Source organism: Lycium ferocissimum, chromosome 3, assembly GCF_029784015.1.
Source record: "Lycium ferocissimum isolate CSIRO_LF1 chromosome 3, AGI_CSIRO_Lferr_CH_V1, whole genome shotgun sequence".
Taxonomy (NCBI): domain Eukaryota; kingdom Viridiplantae; phylum Streptophyta; class Magnoliopsida; order Solanales; family Solanaceae; genus Lycium; species Lycium ferocissimum.
In genome coordinates this window covers 61,970,163-61,990,003 of record NC_081344.1, presented here as the reverse complement: position 1 = coordinate 61,990,003, position 19,841 = coordinate 61,970,163, and the positions used below count along the sequence as shown (strand labels likewise).

General features: G+C 36.4%; 1 protein-coding gene and 1 long non-coding RNA gene across 2 annotated transcripts; both read left to right on the top strand.

Moving 5' to 3' along the window:
* The first annotated feature begins 9,288 nt into the window (after positions 1 to 9,288).
* LOC132050351 (uncharacterized) lies at positions 9,289 to 12,052 on the top strand. Its single transcript, XM_059441581.1, has 2 exons — positions 9,289 to 11,014; positions 11,116 to 12,052. The coding sequence occupies exon 1, from the start codon at positions 9,809 to 9,811 to the stop codon at positions 10,598 to 10,600; it is 792 nt and encodes a 263-aa protein (XP_059297564.1). The 5' UTR covers positions 9,289 to 9,808; the 3' UTR covers positions 10,601 to 11,014; positions 11,116 to 12,052.
* A 4,120-nt stretch (positions 12,053 to 16,172) lies between these two features.
* On the top strand, positions 16,173 to 19,030 carry LOC132051161 (uncharacterized). The gene is made up of 4 exons (XR_009413607.1): positions 16,173 to 16,285; positions 16,367 to 16,483; positions 16,585 to 17,013; positions 18,799 to 19,030. It is a non-coding gene; the product is annotated as an uncharacterized LOC132051161 (long non-coding RNA).
* Positions 19,031 to 19,841: the final 811 nt, after the last annotated feature.

Here is a 19,841-nt window from a genome sequence, read left to right as displayed (position 1 = left end):
AGGTTTTAGTTTTCTATAATTTTGGTTGCTAAATTAGGTCTTAAGTTGTGTCAAATTATCTATCTCTTTTATTTCTTGCATTTTATTATTGTTTTCATTTCCGTTCTTGCATTATTTGGTAAGAAGGACAAGTTGAGCCCTAGATACATCGATCCGTTTGAGATCGTGGACTGTATCGGCAATGTAGCTTATGAGTTGGTATTACCGCCAGGCTTGGCGGGAGTCCATCCAGTTTTTCATGTTTCGATGTTGAAGAATCACCACGCCAATGGTACCTACATTGTCCGTTGGGATTCGATATTGCTTGATGAGAATTTAACTTATGAGGAGGAGCCTATCGCGATCCTAGATAGGCAGGTTCAAAAATTAAGGTCCAAGGAGATTGCATCTGTGAAGGTGCAATGGAAGCACCATCCTGTTGAGGAGGCTACCTCGGAGACTGAGTCCGATATGCATAGCCGGTATCCCCAGTTGTTCACTGATTCAGGTATTTCCTGACTTTCTTTCCTTTCTTTGCTCGAGGATGAGCAACGGTTCAATTGGTATCTGATGTAACGACCCGTTTGGTCGTTATAGTCCTTTTGGCATTTTTGCCCGTTCGTGAGCATTGATTAGCTTGCTTTATACCCGCGAGGACTATTGACACGCTTCCCGAGATTTCTAGGCCGGAGTCGGGCATTTTTAGTGAAAGTATAGTCTTTAGGTGAAAGTGGTTGACCCGAACTTGACTTTTGGGCAAATGAAATTTTTTTGGGATTCCGTTAATTCCGAGAGGTTCGGATAGTCGTTTAGAACTTGTGTGTACTTTTGGTTCGGTTCCCAATGCATTCGGATGCATTTCGGGACGTTGGATGGGAAATGGGAATTAAGGCATCGGTGGTTGACTTGGTCAATGAGACCTCCATTGGGAATTCCAAGGACACAACTGCGTTCGTAGCGCATTTTTATGTGAGACTAGGTATCTGGTATGTGAGCAAATGGTCTCGGGGATTAGTCGAAAAATCGGATTGAAACGAAAAAGCTTGGCCAAGTTCTAGTGTCTGGTGTCCGCTTTGGCGGCAGTAGCACCGCTGGGGCGGTAGCCCTATCGCTAAAGCGGTCCTATCCATTTTGGCTTGATCGCTGAAGCGGTTAGGTAGCCGCTAGGACAGTCACAGTACCGCTGAAGCGGGTGACGGGCAGTTAAATCCCTTAAATGAGTCTTAGATCCTCATTATTTCATATCTCGATATTGGAGCTTGGGGATACTGTTCTTGGAGTAAAATTGAAGAAATTCTTGGAGGTAAAACCTTGTCTAATCGTTTACACCTCTTTAATCGCTATCATCTTAGAATTTTCCCTTTCCCTTTCCATTCCCTTAGAAATGGAATTTGAAGGAGGGTTTTGGGAAGACTTTTCTCTAGGATTATATTTGATAAATAGATGATGTTGATGCTAAAATATGATGAATCTAAGCTTAGTAACCCCACATCTTCCACTATTAACATTGAATTTCAGATTTGGAGAATTAGGGTTCATACCCAATTTGGGGATTTTTACTTGAAATCAGATTTAGACCAATTCTTGAGTCAAATCAATAATTAATGTTTGAGTTATGATCATCTAAGGCTTAATTTGGTATTTTGCCTTCAAATTTCTAGTTTTACCCTTATGGGCCCGTTTTCATAATTTCTAGGGTTAAAATGGACCTAATTGATAACATGGCAATACTAGTATCATTCTTCAAGATTTCTAATATAGAATTTGATTATGTTTAGACTACTTTGGTTCTGAGCTTCAAAGGAAGGGCAAGGCAAAAGAGTGACTTTGTTTGTTACGATTCAATGACCAGTAGGTTATGGTTTACCCTTGGTGAGACATAGTTTAGTGAATCACATATTTAGATTATGATGTCGGAGACAGCATATGAACCTTCAGGTGTGAATTTGGGATAGATAGTGCCTTAGGTTGGGCCCTGATGTGTGTTGGGACTAGCCACCCCGTTATATGTGTCGATTATTCATTTGTGTTGGCATAATGCCATGTGTAGTTGGAAGATAACGATTGTTGCATGTTGTCCTGATTTGGATAGGATTGGCAGACCCGTTGTTGGTATTTGTACTTTGATATATTATTGGCATACCTACCATTGGTACTTGAGATTATTGATACATTATTAGCGTACCCGCTGTTGGTACTTGATTTATATATGTTGACATACCCACTGTTTGTATTGTGATGTGATGCATTGTTGGTGTGCCCCGTTGAGGTAGTTGTGATATTGAACTTGCTTTTTGATGATTGATATAAGCATTGCACGCATTTCTCATGCTTATCATGCATGGCCGATATCCGGTGATGATCCGGTGTCATTGATTGAGCGAAACTGATATTTAATAAACTCTTTTACTTGAGTGTTTGTGAAAAGGCCGATGTCCGAAGATCCATTCCGGAATCATTGTTTATATGAAAAAGATACTTGATAAACTCTTTTACTTGAGTGATTGTGAGGAGGCCAATGTCCGAGGTTCAATTCCGGAATCGTTAATTTGTGAAACTTATATTTGACGGACTCTTTTGAGTAATTGTGAGGAGGCCGATGTCCGATGGTTATTTTTGGGCATCGTTGTTGCATGGCCGATTCCAATGTGATCCCAAAATCGTTGTTAGTGCATGGACTCCGCGGGTCCCTTCGGGTGGTGTCGGTGAGACTCCTCTTGTAAGCAATTAGCCAGGGTCCCGTCTGTCTGTTGGGCAAAGATCCGGGATGGGTGGCACTTAAACTTCGTGAGTCACGCTGGGTTGTGCTACCGAGACGTCGATATTTCCGTCTGGAGTACATGTGTACACCTCATTTGCACTGCATGGCATCACATTCATACCATATTGCACTGCATTGCATTATAACTTGAGTAAGATGTTATGATGACTGGATTGTGGTAATTGTGTTGTGATGATTAGAGTGTGATGATTCTATCGTGGTGATTTGTTCGAATCGGATGTACTCAGACTTATTATATCGGGGTTTAGATGCTTACATAGGTGATGATGGATACTCGGTTACGATTATATTGTCTGGTACTTGGTTGGTTTATTTGTTGCTTATGCGCTTATTTTTGAATCGTGCTAACTATGCTTGAGTCGTAGATGATGCCTACCGATCTTGTTGTTTGTACTAACATGCACTTGCTGCATTATTTTATGAATGCAGAGTACCAGGTCGAATCTACATCTCTGACTCGTGATTGATCGACTCCTCAGCTTCTACTTGAGTTTTCCAGGGTGAGCATGGTGTCCGGCGGCCTCGGGCTCTTATTTCTCTTGTTATAGACTCTGTCTTTGATTGAAGGCCGTTGATTTATTTCACGGTTAAGTATTATGCATTCATTCTCATTCCTCATGCTTACATCTGTGTTGATGTTCCAAATTGGGGTTTCTACACTTGAACCACATTATGAATACTCATCTTGTATACTATATCAATATATATAAGGCACATCTGACAAGGGGTGACCTCGATTATGAGTTCTCACAATAGGATGTGGCCTATCTTGTGATATGTATAAGGCACATTTGACAGGGAGTGAGGATGTGACCTATTGCGGGAACTCATGATCCGGGATCTATTCCGAAGCGAGTGGTATATGGACACCATGGGTACCCCCAGGTCATAAGTATTGTGCAATTAATGACTTTGGCATGTGTATACAGGTTTGAGGTATTTGGCCAGTGCTTTGCATTGCATTGCAATGCACATCATTACATTTTATCTTGTATCATCATATGGCTCTTTATTTTTGATTTGGTTGGGTTTGCTTGTACCGTTGTTGTGGCATAGGTACGATTATGGGTTTGGACAGTTGTAGATTAGTGACTTCTACCTAGAGTTCGGGGCTTGGATTTGTGATTATCGATTTGAGATTATTGAGACTCGACAAACTTGTGGTTTAGAAGCTTCACCTAGGCTTACGACTTGGAAAGTGAGTTTATGTACGACGTATATGTGGGCCAAAGTCCTTGATTATTATGATAATGTGATTTGTGATCATGTTTGATTGCTTATCTGCTTACTTATTGATTTCTTTCTTCATGTATGTGAACTAATTGTTGTCGACCTATGATACATACCAGTACTTATTGTTTGTACTAGTGCTGCTCTTACTATACTCTTCTTTGAGTCTGCGAGTACGGTTATCCGTCCTCGAGAGTGATTCAGTCTACTTGTGGATTCCGGGGTGAGCTTTTGGGCTTGATCATGACCGAACTCTTGCTTTTTTATTGCTTGTCACACTTTGTATTTATAGAGGCGATGATGATATTTGTACTTCCTATCAGACTTATATCTATGCAATAGTAGCTTTTCTACTAGCCCAGACCAGATTTTGGGGTTATTATTACTTCCGCACTTACCATTTGTATAATTTGAATCTGTTAGCTAAATCATTTTTTATTTACGCATAATTCTTATAATGACTAAAATGATTTGGGAATGGTTCACCTACCTGGGGGGATAGTATAGGTATCATCACGATTCACGAATTGAATCGTGAAGATGGTCTCAGAGCCTACAGATTACCGATCTTACAAGTACAAAAGCATCTCTTGTAGAGTCTTCTGGATTGGTACGATGAGCTCCGTACTTATCTGCAAGAGGCTATAGGACATTTAGGAAACTTCCAATTCTTTCATGCTACTCCATTCAAATCGGTATCTAGTAGATTCCAATTGGTATTTGAATTTTCTTGTCTAATTCTCCCACAAATAGTGGAAACTCGTTCCTAAATTCTAATGCGAGCGGTTTTGTTATGACATGGCTTGGTATGGGATGAGATGTGTCATCCTGAATCGGATGCGTGACTAAGTTCGGTGTCCAGCTTTGACTAGAGGTTTCAGTTGTGTGGGATAGTGGTTAAGACTCATTCATGGTGGGGGTTTTCTTGAGAAATAGGAGAGAATGTACAAAAGGGTCACATGATTTGTTAGGGATATGATTGCTCGGAAGTCGCAGAAGTGCATTTATGACTTAAAGAGAATGATTTGTTAGGGATATGATTGGTTTTGGGAATAAGTTTCAATTTCGTCAGGGTAGTATGATGGTGTGCATGGCACGAGTGTAAGTTCGGTAAGGATCATCGAATTAGGGAAAAAGTATAGTGACTGCATATAATAAAGAAGAGAAGCTGAGAATGAGGACATGAAGGACAACTTTTGTAGGAAACGCGTAGCAAAGTAATATTTCTTAGGATATTTGGCTATGAGTACCTTCGTGTTAATGGGACAGAGTAGTAAGAATGAGTATTTGGGTAGATTAATAGGAAGGGAACAATTGGTATCTAACGTGCTCGTCAGGTTAAGGTTGTAATTTGTACAGGAGTGGATTTCGTGTTCGGTCGTTAAAGTTAAGTGGGCTACGATGTGGCTATATGGTAATGGTTTATAGGCTCTTTCAGGAAGGTAGTTGTCGGTTTTAGATCGGAAAGCAATGTTTCTTGTGGAAGTGGAGACTTAAAATGTTGGGCAGCTGTGGTCCTGGCACTACTAGAAAATAGGCCTATTGCAGCGGTTATCTGGCAACGGTTATACAAGCATTGCAATAGACTATCTGTTGCAACTGTTTTCATCGTTGCAATATCCCCAGGATCTAAGCAAACACTTCTAAAATTAAACCGTTGTATTAGTCCCATGACCGTTGCCACAGAACATTCTATTGCAACGGTTTTTCCGAACTGTTGCAATAGGTTTTCTATGGCAACGGCTCTTTAAAAAAAAAAGCTCTTTCTACGGTTCCACATTCCAATTATTTTCCCTCGTTAGTTTTTTAGACACCCGCCAAAAACCTCTTTTAATTAAGAAATAAATCCTAAAATTGGGTCAATGTATAAAATTTGTAAACATATTAGTATTAAACCCTTTGGACATATCAGACACCAAAATTTCTCCACCTTGGTCATATTACCACAGCTCACTAGGCGACTTTGCTATTTAGCCGCTTCAGTTTCTTCTCCAACAAAGATACCACGGCCAAATCTACAGGTTTGCACCTCTCTATCTACATCATCCATTGATTTTTCTGATTGTATTGTTCTTGAAAATTAGAAATATTGTTAAATGCAATATTTTCCCCAAGTTTCAGATTCCTCAGCCCATTGTATTGATCTAAGATATGTCCTTTTGATAAATTTCATACCTACAATTCTTCTTATTGGCTTCTTTGTTGTGTTAAAACCCTTAAAGATAAGTGAAGATTTGTTTGTGGATTTTTCTTATTATGCTTTACAAGGCTTAAAGATTTGATCTTTTTTTGGTAGATAATATACCCATATTTAATCTTGTGTAAAACCCTCAACGCTGTTGAAAAGTGGAAAGAAATGAAGATTGATTTTCGGGTTTTGCTTATTATGCTTTAAAAGGCTTAAAGATTGTATCTTTTTTTTGGTAGATAAGATACCCATGTTTAATTTTGTTTCAAAATTAAAAAAGGTTGGTACTTTATTGTTATGGATGGGCAGGGGAATGAAGTTTACAAGTCTTTATAGTGGGTAGAACAGAAAAAGAAAAGATCTTTATGAATTTATGGTGTATTTAGTTGGTATTGGTAATGGTTAAAAAAAAAATATATTTCATTAATATTAGAAATTTCATTGAACGGTTTTTGGAAAAGCTTAATACACAAATGGGTTTCTGTGAAATAGATGTTTTTTCTTCTAATTTATGTTTGTGATTTTAATCTATTAAAAACAGTTTGAGAAGAGTTAATGTTTTAGAAGTTGGGTTTTCAATTTTTTAAGCCAATTTATAGTTTAGAGTTGATTTTGTGCACTAATTTTTGAGTTCAACATTGTTTGGAATGAAATTAAAGTGAAGAATACCCTTCAAAACTCCATTATAGAGGTCAACAAAATTCTCAACCTTAAACTAGAGAAATTCAAGCCTATTGAATTTTATTACTTACTTAGAAAAGTGAATATTATGTTATTGCATTCGAATGTAACAAATAAGAATGCATTTTCAAATAAAAGTGACTTTTTTTTTACTTTGTTGTTTTTGTTTTTGTGTTTTTATTTGCCGAATACTTCTAGCAAAAAAATAAAAAGAGATATCACGAAGATTACGCAAAGCTGGTTTTTAAAAGTAGATTGCATACTCTTGTTTCATTGATGGTTTCGTTGGCTTTTGCTTATGTATCAAGATGCCATGTCGTTTGTTGGTATTTAGAATTAAATGTAAATGGAAGTGGTAGAAGTGTAGTGTGGTAAGTAAGGTTAGTACATTGCTTTTCATATATTGAATCTTATTAAGGCATTTTTCTAGAAAGATGCTTGTTATTGGTGCCTTTTGAAGGTACTTGAGCTTAATTTGAGTTAATTTTTTTTTTTTGAAAAATATACATATGCGACTTGGTTTTGAGTTTCTTTAAGATATTCTTGATGGTTGTGTTTATGAAAATTTGAGAGATTATCTTTATGGTAATGTAACATTGTTCATTTATGTTCTATTGAACTACTGTCAGAATGTGCTGCTGCTGTTTTTTTTTTTTTTTTTGAATCTCTTGCATGTTTTCATGGGTTTAATGTTGCTATTTGCTTGAATCCATTCATTTCTCAAATGGGTTAATTTTATTTTTGATGAGATTTCAATCTTTAAGGAGATATTTGTTGGTTTTACAATGTGGGGTAAGTTTTTGACTCAGCTCATACTTTATCTTGATAACTATTTTTCAGATGAAAATTTACATTTTTTCTACTTCTTTTTTAGTTTGTTTGGAAGTTGTTTGAGACGAAAATGAAGTGCTTTTGGTTTCTTTAGATTTGTATAATCTTACCCAAAAATGGAAGCTAGAGAATGATATTACCAAAAAATTGAAGATGAGTTTATGAAAAACTGGATTAAGTAGCCAACGCCCACTAACTTTCTTCTTCTTGAAAACATAATTTTTTGTTTCGGACTTTGGCTTAGATTGTCCTATTTTGTTGTGGCATCTATTGTCTCTTTGCAATATCTTCACAAGTTCGAATTGTCTTTTTTGCTTATCCGTATACAAATGTTGTTTTGCTGAAAAAATGTTTTTCCTTTATTGTTTCCTTATTTTTGTTTTTGGTTTTATTTCAATCTTTTTCGTAAATGTTGGATCCTGTTGGTTGTTGGAGGCATCTCCATTGAAGTAGATTCTTCAGTTCAGAGGCTTATTTATTTGCTATTTTTTCTGTTTTTTCTCCTTCAACCAGTTTTGGTTCATTAGAAGAATATTTTGATTTATAAACCTCCATCAATCTGATTGGTGGTTTTTGTTAAAAAAATGTTTTTTGTCCACTTTTGAGTATATGTTTCAATATCTACTGAAGGCACTTTATTTGTGAAAATACAATCTACTGAATATAAGTTTTTTCAGAAAAACAAATGTATTGGTCTGATATTCATAATCTTCTCTTTTGTTTCTTATCTTGGTGATTTGCTTTTGGTGTCACATAGGATATTTAATATTAAATGGATAATGGAGATAAAAGTTGGATTGGCCTCCGGAGATCCACCGATGAGTATATGCATGGAGTGAGTAATTTTCTTGATAAGGCGTTTGAACGAGCTTCCCAAGGAAATGAAATATTATTTCCTTGCAAAAGTTGTGCTAATTGTAATTGGCATAATTGAATTGTGGTAGAGAATCACTTGGTTGCTTATGGCTTTGTCCAAGGGTACACCAAATGGATTTTTCACGAGGAAGGGTTTTCCTCAAGAAATAATCCACATCCAAGCAATGATGATGAAGGTTCCAACATGCATGATGATATTGATGGACTACTTCATGATACTTTTAAGGATGTTGAGGGTGACTTGAGTCATGAAGGAGTGAGAGAGGGACCATCTAAAGATGCAAAAAGATCTTTTAAATTAGTGGAGGAAGGGAAACAAAAGTTATATCCGGAGTGTGAGAATTTCTCTGGCCAGAGTTTCGCCATTCGATTGTACTTGTTCAAGTGCATTCATGGATTTAGTAACGTGGCCTTTGGAGACTTGTTAGATTTGTTAAAAGAGGCATTCCCATTTGCTCAGCTACCCGAGTCTTTCCACAAGGCGAAAAAAGTAATAAAAGATTTGGGTCTTAATTATGAAAAAATACATGCATGCCCTAATGATTGCATGATATTTTGGAATAAAAATGCAAAGGCAAATAATTGTTCTATGTGTGGCTTTTCTAGATGGAAGATTGTTACTGATCTCTTGACTAATGTAAGCTCAAAACTCGCGAAAAGGTTTTAGTGCTTTCACATTGGCCTTAGGCTTGAAGAATATTCATGTGTCTGGCAGTGCAGCTATGAAATGGCATGCTATTGAATGACCCAATGATGGGAATATAAGGCATGTTGCTGATGGGGAGGCTTGGAAGGATTTTGATTCCTTGCACGAACACTTCACTAGAGATCCTCGCAATGTTAGATTGTGTCTTTCAAGTGATGGTTTCAACCCGTTTCGAAGCATCTCCCATAGCATATGGCCTGTTATGTTAATGAACTATAATTTATCACCGTGGATTTGCATGAAGCCGGAGTATATAATGTTGTCTATGATCATTCTAGGTCTATCATCCCCAGGACAGGATATTGATGTGTACCTACAACCACTAATTGTTGAATTGAAGGAACTGTGGGAAACGGGGATGGAAACATATGATGCTGATTCTAATCAAACATTTCAATTGCGTGCAGCCTCATTGTGGACCGTTAGTGATTTTCCAGCCTTAGTAATGCTTTCTGGATAGAGCACTAAAGGAAGAAAGGCATGCCCAACTTGTAATCATGACACATGCTCTCAATATGTCAAACATAGTCGTAAGATGTGTTACTTGGGTTATCGGGTATTTTTGCCTCCTGATTATCCATTCCGAAGATATAAGAAATCCTTTGATGGTAAGGAGGATCATAGATCTACACCTACTCCCTTGTCAGGCACAGAAATGTTAGAGGAACTGCGCGAATTCAATAATGTGTTTGGAAAGGACCAAAAGAAACGGCGTCGGGTTATTGAGGGTCCATGCAAGAAAAGATCCATCTTTTTTGAATTGCCATATTGGGCACATAACAAAATGAGGCACAATCTTGATGTGATGCACATAGAGAAAAATGTTTGTGATAGTTTGGTTGGGACTTTGTTGGATTTAGCAACTGGAAAGTCAAAGGATCATGTAAATTCTCGCTATGACTTGCAAGAAATGGGGATACGAAAAGAGCTTCAACCATTAGATAATAATGGAAAAGTTTATTTGGCTAAAGGTTGTTTCTCCATGAAACCAGAAGAGAAGAAGTTGTTTTGCACTATTTTAAAAAATGCCAAATTACCAAAAGGTTGTGTCTCAAATATATCACGATGTGTGGAAGTGGATGAGATGAAAATATCAGGATACAAGAGTCATAATCCTCATTTTATAATGCATTACTTGCTCCAGGTTGCTGTTAGAAAAATATTGCCCATGAATGTTTCTATGGCCTTGATTAGGTTGGGGAACTTCTTTAGAGCCATATGTAGCAAGGTTATAAGGCCAAGAGATCTCGATAAAATACAAGCTGAGATCAATGAAATTGTTTGCGACCTTGAAAAGATTTTTCCTCCAAGTTTTTTTTTGATATAATGGTACATTTGCCCATCCATTTAGTAAATGAAATTAAGCTTGGGGGTTCGACGCATCTTCGTTGGATGTATTCCACTGAAAGAAACTTAGGTAAGTTTAAGGGGTTTGTTCGTAATCGATCTAATCCAGAAGGGTCAATAGTGGAGGGGTTTTTGGCCGAAGAGTGCTTGATTTTTTGTTCGAAATACCTACATGATGGAGTGAAAACAAGATTTAGTCGGTATCAATCAGAGGTTGATGAGGGAATTGAAAAAGAGGGAAATAATTTGCCACCTATATTCCCTAAGACCGGCCATCCAATTGGAAGTGGGGAAAAAAAAACAAGAATTTTGACATGAATTTACAGTTATGTTCCAAAACACATCGATATGTTTTGTTCAATACTGGAGATGAACAAGTGGAGAACTTTATCAAGTAAGATCTATCACCTGTATTATAAACTTCATTATTCATTTATATGATTGATCTTCTAAACTTGTATCATAAAGTTTAATTTGGAACATGGATGTTTGCAGGGAACATAAGAGCTTAATTGATAATCATAGTAGATCAAATGCATGGTTAAGAGCATAGAGTCATAGTCGAGAATTCGCCAATTGGTTTAAAAAGAAAGTTAAAACCATTGAGGTGCCCAATCATTTAATACAGCTAGCTAAAGGGCCAAATACGGTGGCAAAAAGATATACTGCATATTTCATCAACGGATATTGATTTCATACAATGAAGCGGGATAGCAGATGCAAGACTCATAATTATGGAGTGACATTGTCAGCAATGACGGATAGTTTTGTTAGCAAAATCCCATCGATGGAGAGGTTGTCTATTATGGATCTATTAAGGATATCATTGAGATTGATTATTGGATTTGCTTTAGTGTTGTATTATTTGAATGTGATTGGTTTCATAATGAAATAGATGAATATGGGTTAACTCGGGTATACTTCAATAAATTATGTAGTACTGAAGACCCCTTTGTACTAGCATCTCAAGTGCATCAATATTTTTATGTGGAGGATCCAATTGAGAAATATGTTTATTATGCAAGGAACAAAGTCCCTGTTGATTTGTATGATTTGGAGAAAGAGAATTGCCCTAATATTGGAGACACATTTTGGAGGGAGCCCAATGATGACATCGGTTCATCAAATAGATTACCCAATGTTGACCTCACATGGTCGAGAGAAGACGTACCTGGTGATGTCACTGATATGCCATCTCATGTACAAGATTCAGAAGATATGGAAACATCAGAAGAAGAGGATAACTTTGATGATACTGATTGGGATTGGATGGTGGCTGATGATTGAAGAAGGGACTTTTCAGCTTCTTTTAAATATATATATACAAATATGGAAACTTTAGAATATTTCTCTGTTACATTTTCTTTTTTGTACCATCGTTTTGAAAAAAACTGGAAAAGAATGTGGATCTTGCCACTTTGATTATTTTGTACTTTTGTCTTTTTAGGTGGTACATTAATTGTTTTTTCACACGTCAATCTTGATTTAAATTTTGTAATGTGTGCAATGCAACTGTAAAATTAGTAGTAGTCTCTGCTTATCGTTAGTTACCTTGGTCTTCATGTCTCTCCTACTCGTATGGGCATCATCTAACCTCTTCTTGATTCTTACATTTTTTCCCAGGGTGCTTATTGAGGGTTTGCGATTGATTTCTCTTCTTCAAGCTACAGGTATGGTAATTTCTTCTTCTGCTTCAGGTTTTGCTTCTGCTTCTACTGTTTCTTTTGATTCAACTTCTGTTGTTGCAATCTTCCTTTCCCCCATTTGTTTTCTATTTCTTCTTGGATTTTGTGGACCTTATTGAAGTGGTAGGAACTGCCACATTCTTCTTTGCTTGTCTCATTGGTATTTGTCTTGGAACAAAATCCGCAGTCATCTTACCATCCCAGCTGCACTTCATTGCATGAGTTTTGTGCCTTTTTACACTTTGCGCCTGTCTAGGAGATAAATCCCCATCCCTTGCAGCATTGTGGAAATTTTGTGCAATAGACTCCTCATCCATGTCAATTTTTGTCCCCTCCTTGGTTCTTGCTATCTCTGATAAGTTACCATGAATCCTTGACATTACCGGTTAAGTTGTTTCGTGAATTGGCTTTAAGATCATGTTGCACATTTACACTGAATTCTTGCCATCTTTTTCTCCCGAGTAATGTGCCGATACTTGTGTATAGGGTGCATGTTAACACTAGAAGTGGGATTAATGTTCTGCTTATCCACATGCACACTTATAGCATCATGAGTATCTTCTTGTACCTTAGTACCAAACTGTACCAAATCATCAGCTTCACAATGCTCATTATACTGGTGTGCATTCTCCTCATTCTCTGTACTTTGAATCTTATCTGCAGCTTTAACTACTGGACATGCCTTTTTAATCACCTCTTCTTCATTTGCCACCTTATTAAACATTGCATAAACATCTTGTGATGAACCTATTGAATCAAAGGACTGCTCTTGATCAACCTCTCTCTGTCACCTTGAATTTCCATTTCCTCAACATCCTCCTCATCGCGATCACTCTATAATTTCCTTTCTCCACCAGTCCCATTAGTAGTAGAAGGAACATCAAGACAAGCTTGATTAATAGTAACCAGCCCTTTAATATTTTTTTGCCACAACTGGTGTTTGTTTAGAAAAAGAATTTTCCACCCATTGTTTTGTTTTAACAGGTGAATTCTTCTTTTTGCCAGGAGTGAACACTTTTGCCATCACATTCAGTGGTTTCTCAACCCTGTTCTCTACACCCGGTGCACTTTCAGTCACTGGTTTTTCAACCAATTTTTCTACAGCTGGTGCTACAACCAATTCTTTCCCTGTAGTAACAGCCTGAATCTCTATCAGTTGATCACCAGAGTCAACAACTGTTTCCACCATTGGAATATTATCATTCAATGGTTTAGCAATCTTCTCCACTGCCTGATTCAGTTGCAACCAACTGCTTATTAGCATCAACGTCCACCACCTCTACAACATCTTCATCTTTACCAGTACCCAGTGCTGCAAACTTGTTAGTAACAACAGCACTAGGATTAACTGTATCAACATGATCTCTTGTAACATCCCCACCTGTGCCATCCTTAATAGCTGCAACCAACTCCACAATTTCACCATCCTCTAGAGCTGCAAACTTATTATTTATTTGTATGCTCCTAGGACCTGTAACTACCCCTTCCTTCCCACCATTAACATCAGGTGATTTTTCTTGTGCCAAAACCAATGAAGTCGTAGGTTCTGCCCATTATCATGCTTGTGGTTCTTTTTGTTTGGAGTATGCCATTGACTTGCATTATGCCTCGCATTAACAAGAAGAGATGATAAGACTAATGCTTGGTCAACATTAATATTGGTTGCTGGTTCCAATAGTGCTTCCTACGCATGTTTCTCTATATTGTTCGCACCATGTTCTTGTACAATTTACAGCATGAGACTTTCCAGCCAACGTTCCTCCACCATCAGCTGCTTTATTCCTTTTTTCATTCAGAATTTGGCGCAAATCCCCATCAAATTTGTCCACATGCTGTTGTTCTATAATCCCTTCAACATCCTTACTAACTTCATCATTATTTTTCTGTTGCGACATCCTCTTTTTCAACATCAACCTACAGTTGGTTTCTTCATGCCCTTGATGATGACAAAATTTGCAATATGGCGGGAGATTGTCATAAACAGTCTGCTGAAATTCCTCCACTGTTTTCCCAGTAGACTCGTCCAACAAATTCACCCTAACACGACTTGGTAATTTATCAAGCAAATCTAGTTCGACATGTGTACTAAATCCAAGTGCGTGCCAATCTATCTGATATGATTTTTTATATTGATTCTAAATTGTTTAGATTATTTTCATATCTAAATATAAGCGAATCTGAAAAACTAGTAATAGACTTGTTGTGCATATTCTGTTAATTGGTAAGACTGCTAGCCAAGTCTAAATAGTGTCTCTCTATTTTGTTCAATAGGCATTACTTGATATTCATGATGCAACGAGAGTCTTCAAGACTAAAGAATAAAGCAACAAGAACAATATCGTTCCGGCTGGAGCACTTATATCTTTGGCAAACCAAAAAAAGTTGTTGTTGGCCAGAAAAATAACTGTCCCAACTAGTTCTAAAAGGTCAACTGAAGAGCATCAACTTTTGACAAATGCAAGAGAAGAACATCAGCTACTAGTGCCACAACAACTAGAGGTACGAGGCCATATACAAACTGAGTCAACCATCCTTACAACACAATCAGTAGAGGCACAAATGGAATTGAATTCTACTACTCTTGCAGGAAATGAACAATGTGATGAACAAGGCAAGAATATTTAGATTTATTTTAAAATATTGACATCATATTTCAATTATAAAATCGAATAACAATACTGATTTGGTAGTTACCTTTGGTTCGTGTATTTTTATAGGCTCTTCCACTTAAAAAAGAAAAAGAGGTAAAACAAAGATGGTAAGTGTACACGGAAGACATGAACGTAAATTGATTGTACTCAATAAGCTCGGTCAACCTGTTGGTCCTACTAAAGATGATGTGGCAGGGTTGAGTAGCTTTCTCGGTACATTGGCATGAAATGCGACCCTTTGTCCTCTTGATATAGAAGATTGGAAGAAAATGGACACAAAAAAGGATTTGTGGGATTATACCAAGGTTTGAAGTTCCCAATTCAGTTTTTGGTTGCATATGTTTCACATTTTTTGCGTTGACCCATTGACACAATTTTTAGGAGAAATATGATATTCCTAAGATTGCAAAAAAATGGACTTTGGGAGTAATTCAAGGTGCTTGGAGAAGGCGTAACATGATTTGAAAATAGATCACTTTGATCCCTATGCTAATGACGAAATTCGAATGGAAAAGAGGCCTGATGATGTTCCAACATCTCAGTTTAAGGAACTTCTCAAATATTGGAATTCAGAAAAATTCCAGGTAAGTCTCACTACTTGCTATTGATTTGTATCGCTCTCCGGATGCATTTGCACCTGCTTCTAACAAACATCTTAAAAAATATGCAGAAAGTTGATGTTAAAATTCATAGATTTTATTGCAGTAAGACCTGCTAGAGTTGTTTGTAGCAATTGTTTTGTGCCTTTCTTTTTTAGGCTTAATCTATCACTGAATCACACAATGTCTTTAGGCATTCAAATTGCATCTTCACAGAAGTGTTTTTACAAGTGAAGCAAAGTAATGTATATACTGATGGACAATGTCTTTAGGCATTCAAATTACATCTTTAACAGAAGTGTTTTTACAAGTGAAACAATGTAATGTATATACTGATGGACATCACATACGTGTTAGATTCTGCTCAGATATTTTTGTATTCACTTCTTTATATTTTGACCCTGGCTCCACCACTTATTACATGTAGAACTAACATGCACTTCGACACTATAAGAAACAATCACTTGCTATAGAATCTAAATAGTTTGTCGGAAAAAAAAACTTTTAAAATCACTACTGTAAATTAATAATAATATCCTGCACTTGGTATCTGTCATAGTTTTGGTCCTAATGTTTTTTCTTTTCTTTCTCTGACTTGTAACCTCCTTTGATATTTCTGATTCTCTTTTATTTGTAGAAAATTTCCAAAACCAATATTGAGAATCGGAAAAAGTTGAAGAATCCACATACTGTTGGCAAAAAAAGCTTTGCTATTGTCTGCAATGATTTAGTATGCACTCTTATTTATCATTAAATATAAACTTATTTTTGTTTTAAGAAGAATTTTTATATCCTCTTTTAATATATCTAGGAAAAAGAAACGGAAACTTCCAATCCTCTATCACTTAAGGCAATCTTCGTGGCTACAAGAAAAAGAAAACCCGGTCGATCATACAAGGATACGGATGAAGATACAACTAGCAAAATTGTGCGAATTATATCTAATTTCTATTTTGTTGAGTCAAATTACTTGTTCTGGTTGACATTTTATATATATACACACTTGATTTGTTTTTTTATTCATTGTAGGCTGAGATGGAGAATATTGAAGGGCAACAAAGTGAAGATGGTAATGAGTCAGTTAATGCCTCTGTATCCGTTATGGGACCTGAACATTCAGGACCTTTGAGATTGTATGGTCGAGGGGTTACAAAAACTACTTTGAAAGGGAAAGAGGGACATTTTGAACCCTCTTCAGATGCAACAAATGATCTCGTGCAAAAGATGAAGAGAGGATGATAAGATTAATGGAGGAAAAATTTGAGGAACAAAAGCAACAATTTGAGAAACAAAAAACCACGATGAGACAAGAAATTGTAGAAGATTTCATTACAAAACTTCAACGTTCAGGATTACCAATTGATGCTAACATTTTAGCAACATTGGTTGAAGCTTCCTCAACACGAGCAGTAGTTGTTCAGCCACTTCATCATCCATCTAATGGTAGCAACAATCAAGGTTAGCATCTTTCTTTTTCTTCTCCTCTCCTCCTGCTTCTGCTTCTTCTACTATTTCGACTTCTGCTTCTTTTGTTGGTACTGCTGTGGCATTGATCTTCTTCTAGATTTTTGTTAGTTTAAAGAAATTTTGTTGTTTACTGCGACAAGAAAAAGGTTAAGTTTTTTTAGTTTAAAGAATTGAGCAAAAATTAGTTGATTGCAAGTCATTATTTCGTGGGTTCCCCTTTGTTATCGAGTTGTAAGTGGTGTTCAATTATAATCAGTGTTGAATGAATTTGCGGTTTTTTCTTGGTCATTTTTATAGACCAAGCTACCTTCTAGAATTGCCCTTCTAATTTCTTGTAGGCTGTTTTAATGGAAAAAGACTCCATCCGTAGTATATCTTCAAGAGTATTGCCTGCCTCCTCCAAGTAATTCCAAGCTTTGAACACCTTCTGTTTCATTTAAGAAGTATTTTTTGGGTTAGTATTGCACACACTCCCATCCTTAATATAATAAGTATGAGCCCATAATATCCAGATCTAGTCCTTCTTTTTGCACACATTCCATAATAGCTTACAAATTGTTGCCTTGTTCCATAATTCTATTTTGATAATGTGGAGGTGTTATACAAGCTATTTTTGGAATTTTCTAACTTAAACTATCAAATCAGAAATATGAATTTACACACATTCCTAACATAATATGGAGGTGTTATACATGCTATTTTTGCACACATTCCATAATAGCTTACATCTGCTTCTTCAGAAAAACTTCCTAACATAAACTATTGAATCAGAAATATGATTTAATTTCTTCAAATGTTTGGTCAAACATCCTCATCCAGACCACTCTTTCTTCTTTGATTAGCAATATTAACTCACTTTCTTGTTTTACAATCCTTATTTTTTCCTTTTTTTTTTTTTTTTTTTTTGGAATTTCATCATTTGGTCAATTCCAGTTAACAAGGCTGATCAGTCTCGGCGTAACTGTATTTGAACAGTTTCGAAAAAGTCCTTTCAAGTCAGGGAGGAGCATTGATCTTTTCTCCAAGAATGGATGGACTTTGGTTCCATACGAATTATGCATTTTTCGTGTATGACTTCTCAGATTTTAGGAACATAATGAATTATCTGGTACCATTTGGTAACATGTTCCCTTTATATGCGTTTATACTACTACTAAAAGAATTGATCAAAAACAAAAGAGATGTAGTTTAAGTCTGGATGATCTACCTCGTTTCACATCTCCAAGTGTGAAATTCAATTTCTAATAGATTCAACACAAGCATCAAATTGTGCACGCATATTTTGGCAAGAAAATTAGCTATAACTGTGGTAATATACAATGTCGATAGAGTGACACATCTTTTGGTGTCATCAGTTTTATGGTTTTATTTCTGTGATGTTGGGAGATGATAGTAGAACTGTAACATCGACTGTTACTACAGTTTATTAGTACATTACTAATTTATATTAAATAATCTATTTCTTTTATACAATTTTTTTTAACTTCACCATTCCTTTCTTGGGAATATAATTCGAGATAAAAAATTTCAAGAAACTTATTTTCTTCCAAGAAATAGATTCAGAATTAAGGTAAGGAATGAGAAATTTGAAAACAGTGAGGAAGAGGGAGATTATGAGTGCAATATAAAATTAGTATCTTGTTGCCACTATAATGTTGTTGTTGTTGTATCAAGTTATCATATCAGGCTACTTTTTCGGATCTTTAATTACTTATAAATTTTCCTTTTCATTTTTCCATTCTTGATTGTTGTCCCTTTTGAAATTGTATGTGAAAGAAATGAACGAAGTGGAGATGAAAGTAGCAGCGAAGACCTGACTTAAGGAGTATTGGCTGATCTGCATCTTCGAAAACTCTAGGATTGTTTTTGATTTTTGACTTTTTACAAACTTAAATGTCTGTTAAATCTTGAATTGTTAACCAACTAGTTGGATATTTTGGATTAAGATTTTGTTTATGAACAATTTTCATTTATTGTTTATATAAAATTTAGTACATTATATCTATTATTATTTCATGGCAATAGTACATAATAAGACATTACAATAGCTTTTAATAACAACTGCAATAGCCAGTAAGCCTCGTAATAAGACCGAAAAATAGCTGTTGCAATAGCTTGTTATAACTGTTGCAATAGCTAGTAATAACCGTTGCCATAATTGTATCTTAAAAGTGTTGCAACAGGGTTGTTGCAACGAAACCAAACCGTTGCAACAGACCTATTGCAACGGTGCATAACCATTGCAACAGCTACAAACAAGCGTGGTAATAGTGGGGTGGATAACCGTTGCAATAGGTCTCGCTATGGCAACGGTTCTAGAACCGTTGCAGAAAACCGTCGCAATACCCCTCTTGCAATAGCCTACCAGGCAACAGACCCTGAAACGTTGCGATAAGCCTGTTGCAACGGTTATAGTGCCTATGGCAACGATGTTTGTTGTGTTGCTATAGGCCTATTTTCTAGTAGTGTGGTCCTTCAGTAAAGGGTATGTTCACCGAGTCTTCGTGTTCGGAGAAATGATAAGGATATTGTAGAATCGAAAGCTAGTTAATTGAGGATTATGTTGCAGTTATGCACGGCAGAATAGACATAAGAGTTCAGTGTCGAGTTGGTATGTTTGGTTATACTGTGGGCTAATAATGAGAGCCAGTGGTTGACTAATAAGAACGACTTTAGTGTTGTTCAAGTACGAAGTTCTAGTACTCAAGGAACTATCGGGTGTTACATATAATATTGGATTAGGGTTGAGAGCCTTGTACCTATTGTGTAAGTTTGGCTAGTTCCTACTATTACTGGTGTTACTATTCGGTTGAGTTGAT

What these genes read in the sequence shown, in the direction of transcription:
- LOC132050351 (XM_059441581.1), top strand. Translation starts at nt 9,809, where the DNA reads ATGTGTTACTTGGGTTATCGGGTATTTTTGCCTCCTGATTATCCATTC.